The 11421-nt window shown below is 37.8% G+C and overlaps 1 protein-coding gene across 2 annotated transcripts in view; it reads left to right on the forward strand.

Moving 5' to 3' along the window:
* Positions 1–69: 69 nt before the first annotated feature.
* Positions 70–11421, forward strand: part of PRPF38A (pre-mRNA processing factor 38A) — a 17689-nt gene continuing 6337 nt past the window's right edge. Inside the window, exons 1-5 of one of the 2 annotated variants that reach the window (XM_019625926.1) lie at positions 70–341; positions 2815–2974; positions 4437–4558; positions 5983–6068; positions 11329–11391. In XM_019625926.1, coding sequence (XP_019481471.1) covers positions 212–341; positions 2815–2974; positions 4437–4558; positions 5983–6068; positions 11329–11391 — 561 coding nt within the window. In that variant the 5' untranslated portion in view covers positions 70–211. Of the gene's footprint in view, positions 342–2814; positions 2975–4436; positions 4559–5982; positions 6069–11328; positions 11419–11421 lie in introns of both variants that reach the window. The other variant, XM_019625925.1, reaches the window with a different exon arrangement.

Genomic DNA, 11421 nt, shown 5'->3' on the forward strand with positions numbered 1-11421 from the left:
CGTACGTCAACGTGCAGCGGCCATCATTGATACCATCAGCGACGCCGTTTGCGGAAGAATGTCCCCTACGCTACAGCATTTCCGGTCTCAAGATGGTCGCCTAAACTATTAAAATGAGACTTCCTCCACCTTTCTCTAGTTCTGATTTTTTTTTAACGTGGATGTGACGCACTAAAGGACCCGACGGAAATAGAACTGGAGGCGTTCTAAAATGGCGAACCGCACGGTAAAGGATGCGCACAGCATCCACGGCACCAACCCTCAATATCTGGTGGAGAAGATCATTCGGACGCGAATCTATGAGTCCAAGTACTGGAAAGAGGAGTGCTTTGGGCTTACCGGTGAGTGGAAGCACGCTGACTCCCCATCGGCCGCCTTGTAGCCCAGTTCTCCTGATTGGGGCGCGGGTGACACTGGAGGGGAATCTGTCATTCAGATTCCTGAGCGCCTACTATGTGCCTAGACTTTTGGGCTTTGGACACACAGATAATAGAGCCTTATTCCGAAGGGTGTCTCGGTTGTGTTCTTTGAATCGTTCCATGTTTAATGATAATTTGGTGGGTTCCAAACAATGTTAAGTTCTGGAACCTCTGAAGGTGTTCAACGAAAGTCAGCATGACTAGAACCAAATCTATGATCTTACTATCACTGAATCTGGACCACCTGCAGTATTTCCATGTTCGGATCCTAATATCAGTTCTTAAGAGAATTCTGCCAGGCAGTCCTTTCGCCTTTGTTGGAATTCTGGCTCCTCTTTTTTAGTAGCTCGGTACTCCAGTGAGTCATGGCTTCCTCGACTGTGAAACGAGTATAATACCCCTGGCCCCCTCAAAGGGTGGTTCTAATCATTACATGCAATAACGTATAAAAAGTGTTTGGTATAGTTACAGGTATATATTGATAAAAAGTACTCGATCAGTGATCAATGGTAGTGGTGGTGCTAGTTTTTACCACTGTTAAATACTGTGCTGTTACTGCTGCTGCCACCACCACTAGCTGGAATTCCATGGATGAATCATAGTTTCTCATTCCATAGTTCTCTCCGTGGGTGATCTCCATAATATAGTTACATCCTGTACATATAGATGCCTTCAAATTCATTTCTCCAACCCAGACCTTACCCTGAGATCTAATCTCTAATTTCAAGACATGCCAACCCAATATGGCCAAAAGTGAACTCGGGACCTTTTTTGCCTGCATCACTAGATTGTATTCCCTTGTGGTATATTTTCATTGCATTCTGCATCTTCTTTCTTTTTTTTGTTTTTGTTTTTGTTCAGCTGAGCCATCCTGCTACCTGTTGGCAGCTCAGCGGCTGCTCAGCTCGGGCTGGACTCGAACCGCTGTTGCTCAGAGCTCAAATTCTTAAGCGAGCTCTTAACCAACTGAGCCACTCGACCGGCCCTTGCATCTTCTTTCAACTCATCACACTTTCAATTATTTTTTTCGATGCTTTCTGCCTTGCTAGACTGTAAACTCTGTAAGAGTAGTAATTGTGTTCCTTTTCTTTATCCCTCTATCTGTATCTCTAGTATTTAACATCCAGCTATAAGCTGTCAATTGTAATGTTGAATGAATTAATACAGAATTTATCCTAAAGGAACTTGAAGTCTAATATATAAAAATATTTCCCATTAATGGTAGCTAACGTTTATTATTTGCTGTGTGTCAGGTAAGGTATTAGCATTTATTTGTATTGTCTCATTTGATTCTCACTATAGCTCTTAAACTTTGTACCTTTATTATTTAAATTTGAATTGACAGGTCCAAAGAGAGGTGTAATGTCTTGCCCTAGTTCATTTCACACAGCTAGTGTTTGATTTTGGCAATAACATTGAAAGGTTATTATCCCCATTCTGTAGATGAGAACAGGTTTGCTCAAGGTTATGTACCTATTGAGTTGTTATTCTGTTTTGTTTCTTTTGTGAATGAAAAAAGGAGCTTTGCAGTCGATCTGACATGTTAGTGACCAAAAGTAACTCCACAGCTCTGATCATAAATTCTTAACTGGGCAGATCATTCTGGGTAGTCATGCCCCAGGACTATACCTTCTTTAGTAAAAGGTTTATCTGTGCCTTAAGCAAGCCCTGTCCATGGTTGTGCATCTAGGTTAACACACCTTTGAAATGTCAGAGTAATCCACTTTTTAGGAGCACATAATCTTGTTAACTATCCTCTAATCCAATCATAGAGATTTGCCCACCTTGCTTTCTCCCACCATCCTGTATTCTTCCTTAGTTCCAAATGTATAAAAAGAAATGTGAAACTCATTTTCTAGAACATTTGAGATTTTGCTTCCCAGCATATCATCAGTTTGGCTCAAATAAACTCTTACAAAAATTCTCTACAGGTTTGGACATTCTCATATTGATACTTTTAATTCCTAATTTGGCAGTTTTTCCCCTAACATGATGATCACAAGTGTGGACTCTGAAGTTAGACTGCTTAGATTTAAATCCAGGACTTGCCATTTTCTGGCTGTTTACCTTGAGCAAGTCACTTAACCTTTCTTAGCCCTCATTTTCCTTAGCTGAAAATGGGCAGTGCTAGAATATACCTCATGGCTTGTTGTGAAGGTCAAATGAAATAATATAAAATGTTTAGCAGAGTATGCGGCATATACTTGTAGTAATACATCAATACATGATCATCATTTATTATGACTATTAATACACACTTGTTCTTCTAATAGTAAACTGTTGATGAGTAGTAAGGAGCACCAAACCTTGAACTAACTTTTCTCCACTTCTAACTGGGGAAAGCTTAGCCCTAATATGTCTGAGATGCCACTCTGTTTTTGTTTGTTTTTTTCAGCTGAACTTGTAGTCGATAAAGCCATGGAGTTAAGGTTTGTGGGTGGCGTCTATGGTGGCAACATAAAGCCAACTCCCTTTCTGTGTTTGACCTTGAAGATGCTTCAGATTCAACCGGAGAAGGATATTATTGTTGAGTTTATAAAGAATGAAGACTTCAAGTGAGTAAAATGTTGACTAGCTAATACAAAAGCTTCAATTAAACGGGCCCAGAATTTGGCTTTGGTTAAGAGGAGTGATAACAATGAATCTCATTTCCACAGAGAGTTCCACTCTAGGATTTCGCTTTTGAACTCTTGAATTTTTATTATGTCTATTTTGATTGTATTGATCTTCTTTTCGTTCTCAGTCTTGGTAACTTTTCACCCACAAAAAATATTTCACAAAGTCACTGGATGCTCAAGGGTGAAGAAAACAACATAGTATGGTAGATAAGAGAGAAATTTTTGGCATTAGATATAAGTTCATATCCAGTCTCAGTTTCTTACTGTGACCTTAGAGAAGTTACTTAATTTTTAAAGCTTTATTTTCTTTACCTGTAAAATGGAAGTAGTAATATCAACTCAGGAATGATGTGAAGGTTAAAGAAGATAGTGCTATAAATCTCACAGTTGTGTGTTGCATGGTAAACACTCCAAAAATGTGAGCTGCTCTTGTTTTAATTATCCATTCTCAAGTTGCTCACAGATAAGTATAAGAAACAGATATAATAATAGTTTACTATGTCTCACCCTCTATTCTATGGGATTTACATATAATAATTTCTTTAACCTTCACAATAACGCTGTAAAATTATCCCCATTTACAGGGGAGGAAAATTAGGCATAAAGAGATTAGGTAATTTCCCCAAGGTCAAACAGCTAGTAAGTGGCAAAGATGGATTCAGAGTCCGTAATCTTGCAAAACTCTAACAGCTAGAAAATAGCTAACTTTTATTAGACATTTACTATGTGCTGTATGCTATGCTTAGCACTTTACACACATTTGTTACTTAATACTCCAGGCCAGCAAGTTACAATTTTACAAGGATTGAGAAAGCAAGTAACTTGCCCAGTGTTTCAAAGTTAGTAAATAATGGAATCAGAATTTGAACCCAGATGACTGATTTTTTCCCACCAATTGTTTCTAGGCAGCAGAATGCTGCTTCTGGTGATAAGTTTCTTATACTTATCTGTGAAGCAGCATTCTGCTGCCTAGAAACAATTTAGTCATTGCTATATGTATTAGTTCTTGTATAGTTGGTAAATATATCTCATACTTTCTGTTGTTAAATTCAGCTATCTCATTTGATTCTTAAAATAATCCTGTGGAGTAAGTAGGTTCTATCTTAGTTTAGCAGATGATGTAATAGTCTGTGAAAGTTGAACACATCCCAACTTCTACAACCAGTAAGTGATAGAATGGGAACTTGAACCCAGGTCTCTATACTTTAGCTCTTTCTACTGCCCCATGTTACCTCTAAAATTGCAGCTTTCTTATCTGCCAAAGAGAAGAAGAAAATTTGTTTATCCACTATTATGATGAGAAAAGCCAGTTGTAAAACTCAGGCACTTTTTAGGATGAACTTTTAGAAACTTTTAGAACTTTTTAGGATCTGTTGTTTCACTTTCATTTATTGGTCAGGTATGTCCGCATGTTGGGAGCCCTTTACATGAGGCTGACAGGCACTGCAATTGATTGCTACAAGTACTTGGAGCCTCTGTACAACGACTATAGAAAAATCAAGAGCCAGAACCGAAATGGGGGTGAGTATGGTGCCATGTGACTGGATCTTCATCCCTAAGCCAATTTTTATTTCACCAATAGCTCCACCCTCACATTGTCACATACATTGTGAGTGCTCCCCTTCATCTCCCTTGTGGGAAGTATTCCATTAGACTACTAGCTTCCTGTGGCCTTCCTGTATCCAGCCTAAGTTCACCTTCCCAGCTGCATCATGTTAATCCCTGCCTTGCATCATGTGCTGCATCCCATAAGATCTAGCTCCGGAATGACCTCCTCCATAAAAGCCTTCCCCAAACCTCCCAAAATTAGTTTCCCATGTTACATCTTCAGAGTTCCTTCTACTGTCCTCTCTGGCACTAGACTTCCCACTGCAGTATACAGACTAAATGTACTTAATACTCATGTAGGAGTCCCACTGAAAAATAAGTATATCCAACAGGCAGCTTCAGACCTTCTCAAAGCACTTTTATTGGTAAAGTGGGATTGGGGATTATGCAATCAAAACCTTTTCTCACTCAGTGTCCTAAAAGTTTGGTAACATTTCCCCTCTACATGTATCATTAAGCAGTTTGAAGGTTAAGAATTTGGTGTTAGACTTTACACTTTGTTAACTTATTAATTCATTCATTGAATAAATGTGTATTAAATGCCAACATCCGCCAGGTACTCTGCTGTGTACTGGAAATAACATGGTGAAAAGATGGATATGGTCAGGGCCATCATGGAATTACATATTTATATTATGTTAAATTAAGATAGGGCCTCTCAACCTATTTACCATTTGGGCTAGATAATTCTTTGTTGTAGGAAGCTGTCCTGTGCATTTTAAGATATTTAGCAGCATCCCTGGCCTCCTCACCAGATGCCAGTAGCACATACACCCCCACCAAGTTCAGGGGCAAAACATCCTTGGCTGAGAACTACTAAACTAATGTTTACTGTAGAAATTCTGAAATTGCTCCATTTACTATATATAAGATGCATGATCTATATTCAGAAACATAGTGTGTTCACGTGAGAAATTATACTTTAGTTATATAATCTATTCGAGAACATCACCCCTATATAATTCAATACTGTTTCTGCTTGCTTTTGTGTTTCTCTCTCCTGCTAACTGGGACAACTTCATTTACCCCTTGACCCCCAGCTCCTAAAAGAGTCCTGGCACATAGATGGTCTCAATAAAAGTAAGTTGAATGAATGAAGATAGGTGGTGATAACAGACTATGACGGACTGTCCTTTGAGCCCAGGTTTGACAGTAGTGCCCTCTGTGTGATTGCCACACTGCAGTAGCTCTACTAGTGAATGTGCAGGGAAAGGGAAGCTGCAGGGAATTCACACTTTCTATACTTGTTAGCTATTTTACATATATAGTCTTACATTTCTTTTACATTTGGCTATCTAAATGTATTTGCAAGTTGCTTGAGCTTGTTTTTCTTTCAGAGTTTGAACTGATGCACGTAGATGAGTTCATTGATGAATTACTGCATAGTGAGAGAGTATGTGATATCATTCTGCCCCGACTACAGGTAAGCGATAAAGGTCTCGTACCTGAGTCACCCTTTTCCCCCCTAAAACAGGCAGGCAGACAAACACACATGAACAATAAACCATTGAAGCTGATGGATTTCAGGGGCCTTCTTAATAAGTAGTCTTCATGTCTATGAAAAAGGGGATTGGGAGTGAGAGGAAAGCAGATAATTTGAAGGGTAAGACTTTAAAAGTGAATAATACAAGAAAACTTCTTTAAAATGTTATATCAAGGAGTTTGTAGCTAGGGTAGATTTTTAAACTTTGTGGGCAGCTTTTTGCAAATTGATCTTCATATAAAAATTCAGGATATAAAATTGATAAAAGGAGGATCAGGACTGAGACACTGAGACATTACCCTCTAAAATACCACTGTACTCATTTTGCCTCCCTTTCCTAGAGATAAATGATGTCCATGAAACACCTTTCAGGAATGGGTTTTAGAATACGATTTTAAAACTACTGTTGAAAATCCAAAGGGAAAACAGATATAGCAGGTAGCCTAAAGAGATAGGGAAAGATATGTGGAGATTTCTAAAGAGAAAGTGGAGAAATGACTGAACAGGGAATTAGGAGACCGAAGTTTCAGGGTTATTACAAATTACTAGCTGTGGGACCTGGTCTTCTTTTCCCATCTTTAAAATGGGGAAATTAGACTACCTCAGTAGTCTTTAAACTGCCCTGTGGGAGTGTTTAAGGCTACTAAGAGGAATAAGAGAAGACAGCCCACATATCCCAACCAGGGCTCCTTTTTTCTCTAAGTTACATATTGGGCTTGAGAGTGAGATTCCATTTGAACAAAGGCTTGTTTTCTTTAAATGGCTTTATTAAGGTATAATTGACATAGAATAAACTACATATATTTAAAGTGTATACTTTGTTAAGTTTTGACATATGTATACACCCTTGAAACTATCATCACAATCAATAGTCAACATATGCATCACCCCAAAAAGTTTCCTCCTTTTATGTAATCCCTCCTTCCCACTTCTCTCCCTCACCCCTAAGCAACTACTGATATGCTCTCTGTCCTGATAGATTAGCTTTCATTTTGGAATTAATGTAGTACATTCTCTTTACCCATTTTTCTGTTTATGCAGAATTGTGGGATATAAAGTCAATCTATAAAAATCAGTTATATTTTTATAGATTGAACAATTGGAATTTTTATAGCCATGAACAATTGGAATTTAAATTTTTATTAAAAAGGTACTTAGAAAAATATAAAGGATTTTATCAAAAGTTGTGTAAAACTTACACTTAAAACTACAAAATGTCACCATTACTGAGAGAAATTAAAGAAGACTTAAGTAAATGGAGAGATATGTCCCTGGTATATCTTATACCATGATTTACAATTGTTTCGCTGTCAATTCTCCCAAATTAATCTATAGATTTAATTCCAATCAAAAGCCCAGTAGGCTTTGGTAGAACTTGACAAGCTGATCCTAAAATTTATATGAATATGCAAAGGACCTAAAATAGCCAAAACAACTTTGAAAAAGAACAAAGTAGGAGGACAGACACTACCTGATTCCAAGACTTGGTATGGTAACCAAGACAGTGTTGTATTGGCATGAAGATAGACAAAGGGATCAATGGAATGAAATTAAAAGGACCAGAAATAAAGTGTGTGTGTGTGCGTGCGTGCGCGCACATGCATGCATGTGTAATCAGTTGGTGTCCTACACAGATGTCAGGGCAACACCATTGAGAAAGAATAATCTTTTCCATAAGTTGTGCTGAAACAATTGAATAACCACATGGAAACAAATAAATCTCCACCCTTAGCTCACATCATATATAAAAATCAACTTGAAGGGTATAATAGACTTAATTTTAAAAACTAAGCCTGAGATTTCTGAAAGAAAACAGTATAAAATCTTAGTGATCTTGGGTTTGATAAAAATTTATAATAGGACATAAAAAGCATGATTTATTAAAATTTAATAAATTGGCTTTTATAAAAATTAAAATCTTTCTTTTCAAAAGACACTAATACAAAACTAAAATGGCAAGCCAGTCTGGAAGAATTTATTCGCACAACATAACATATACCCAACAAAGGTCATGAGTATAATTCTATAAAGAACTCTTGAATTTAATAACAAAAAGATAACCCAGTGGAAAAATGAACAAGATTCTAAACAGACATTTTATCATGGAAAATATTTGGTTGGCCAATAGTACGTAAGATGCTCAATGCCATCAGTCATTAGGGAAATGCAAATTAAAAACCATAGTAATACACACTATATAACTATTAGACTGTCTGAAATCAGAAAGACTAACCATACCAAGAGTTAGCAAGGATGTGGGGGAACGGCAAGTCTCCATACATTAGTGGTGACTACAAAATGGTACAACTGCTTTGGAAACGTTTGGCAGTTTCTTAAAAAGTTAATCATGTATCCAGCCGTTCCACAACTAGGCATTTACTCGAGAGATGAAAGCACATGTCCACACAAAGACTTACATGCAAATAATCATAACACCTTTATTTGTAATGGCCAGAAACTGGAAACAGTCTAAATGTCCATCATGTGAATGGATAAACAAATTGTGGTATGTCCATAAAATGGTACTACTTGGCAGTAAAAATAAACTAATCTTACACAATAGCATGGATGAATCACAAAATAATTGTGCTGAGGAAAAAAAAAACAAACAATAGTATGTACTGTATAATTCCATTCATAAAATTTTAGTAAATGTAATTTAGTGTGATAAAAAGATCAGTGGGTTGCCCGGCTGCAGGGGGAGAGAGGAAGGAGGAGGGAGGAAACGAAAAGAAGGGAAGGAAAGGGATTACAAAGGAGCACAAATGAACTTTTAGGCAGAGTAGATACGTTCATTATGTTGATGTAATGGTTTTACAATTGTATGCAACACATCAAATTGTATACTTTTAAAATCTACAGTTTATTGTATGTCAGTTATACTTCAGTGAAGTTATAAAAAGTATTGCAGAAATCACTGGAATAGATGAGAGTAAGGGCCTTTGGCTCTTAGTGCTCTACTGTTCTCTGATTCTGTATGTTTATATAAGAAGTGGTAGCATTAACTAAAGGGTTCCAGAGACAGTGTTGTTGATGGGGAAAGGGAGCAGATTCTTACTTGTTAGAAGTAACCGCAGAAACCCCAACTGGGGAGATCCACTACTTCAGGTTTCCTTTTTGGTGCTACTGCAGCTCAGTAATTCTGAAGCAATGTGCTGTATTATAGTGCCCGCCCCCCTGCTCTGAAGTGCTTGTTTCCTTGCTAGATATAAACCAAAATGGATAATTTAAAGATCAAAGGTCACATAGTATATGATTATGTTAATATCATATATTCAGACTGGGCAAATGCATAGGGACAGCAAATTAGTGATTACCAGGGGATGCCAGGAGCGGGGAAATGAGGAATTATTACTTAATAGATGTGGGTGGTTTCTGGTGTGATGAAAAGTTTTTAAACTAATGAGAGCTGATGGTTGTATAGCATTATGAATATACTAAAAGCCACTGAATCATACACTTTAAAATGGTTAATTGTATGTTACATGAACCTCCGTAGAAAACACATCAAGGAGATCTAAAAAACTTCAAAGTATGGAATAGAATGGATTGCAGATATTTGATGAGTGAGGTAAATTTGCTCAATGTAGCAAACCAGCTGGATGAAAGCAGTTGATAAATGAATACTGACACTTAAATGCAGTAAACCAACTCTTCCTCCACAGTGACCAAGTTACAGGAAATTCTATAAAATAAAAATGCTGAAAATGAGCGTGGTATCTCTCTCCTGTTCCATATTGGCTACTATAATGAAGAGAATGAGATTTCAAATCTGAAAACTTGCTTTCAGAGCCCAATTCTCACACTGATTGTGGGTTACTTTAGATGCTATTATTATCATCATTATTATCATTATCTTTAGTTGCTATCATTGTTTTTAGAAATACTATAAGCAGTGGAATACTTTGAGGTGCAATCACATTTGTATATAAGGGTTCCGAACTCGAGTCAGCTCTAAGCAGGCCACCTGTGTAAATGAGGTGATCTGCATAGAGTCTAGAAGACTAAAACCAATCCTCACTGAGACGAGAGAATTTGAATTCTGATTATATCACCAAGAGGTGTGTTCTGGTGTGGGCCTCCACGTGTCCTAGATGAAGTGACCCTTAAGACAACCTTCTGCTCTGATTCTGTTCTTATTAAGCAACCCATAGGTTATATCATTTTAGCTTTTCATGTACCCTGACATTGGCAAGGAACTGCCATTGAATGAATTCTAATTTCATCAAACACAAATACTATGAATTAATATAGACTTTAGTCACTTCTGAGTCTGGCAAGCAGTAGGGATTCCAGATGCCATTCTGCTGCAGTCCTAGATCCCAAACTGGTGATCCTGTGACTGGAGACCCCTTTTTCAAGGAGCCCTTTTCTGAGGTTTGACTTCACTGAGTGGCATCTTTGTTTCATTTCTTCCAACTTTTACAGAATTTTATTAGGGACGAGTAAAAGCTAAGTAGCGTACAAATGTTACTATTTATTTTCAGGCTACCCCACATTCTTTAAGTCCTTGGCACAAGAAAATGATAAGGGATCTTATAACCTATCTAGTCCATTTGGCAATTTTGAACTAACCTTTGCCTTTCAGCTCCTTAATTACTTGATAAGCACTGCTAAGCCACATCTCACAATAAAATGGAACCAGGAGATGAATTATTTCCTGGGCCTTGTTGAAAACATACGACTCTAGACAGCTCCCTAAATCTTGGGTCTAGTAGAGAATTGGTGCTATTCTAAAACAGGACCCAAGGCACTCTTCAGCCCCTATACTGGGCTGAGCCCCAGTGGATCTCTTGGTAGATTCTGGTCAGAGCCTCTCCTGGAGGAACTACCAGCCAAAAGACTCAGCTATGAACTTAAGGCCTTTGTATACGAAGCCCACATTTTTTATTCAAGGCTATACCTATACCGATTGACATCCCATTGACCTTAAGAGTATAAATTACAGGGAATAGAGCCAACGGAAAATGAAGATGTTCCCTTCAGCTTTGTATTTATCTGTTTACAGAACTTAAAGGAGTATATAGATATTTCAGGTATTTTCCCTAGGAATGTCTTGAACTGTCTAGAATGTCTATGAAAGGAAATTGCCTCAGCTGTTGCTCCATAGTTTTTCTGTTAATCCCAGAAGTTTACTTTTGGGGCGTCAGGATATAGAGGAGCTAGGAAGGCCCCCTAACTCTCATTGTGTTCTTTGTAGAAACGCTATGTGCTCGAGGAAGCTGAGCAGCTGGAGCCTCGGGTTAGCGCTCTAGAAGAAGACATGGATGACGTGGAGTCTAGTGAAGAGGAG

The sequence above is a fragment of the Hipposideros armiger genome, unplaced genomic scaffold, assembly GCF_001890085.2.
Source record: "Hipposideros armiger isolate ML-2016 unplaced genomic scaffold, ASM189008v1 scaffold_646, whole genome shotgun sequence".
In the NCBI taxonomy this organism is placed as follows: domain Eukaryota; kingdom Metazoa; phylum Chordata; class Mammalia; order Chiroptera; family Hipposideridae; genus Hipposideros; species Hipposideros armiger.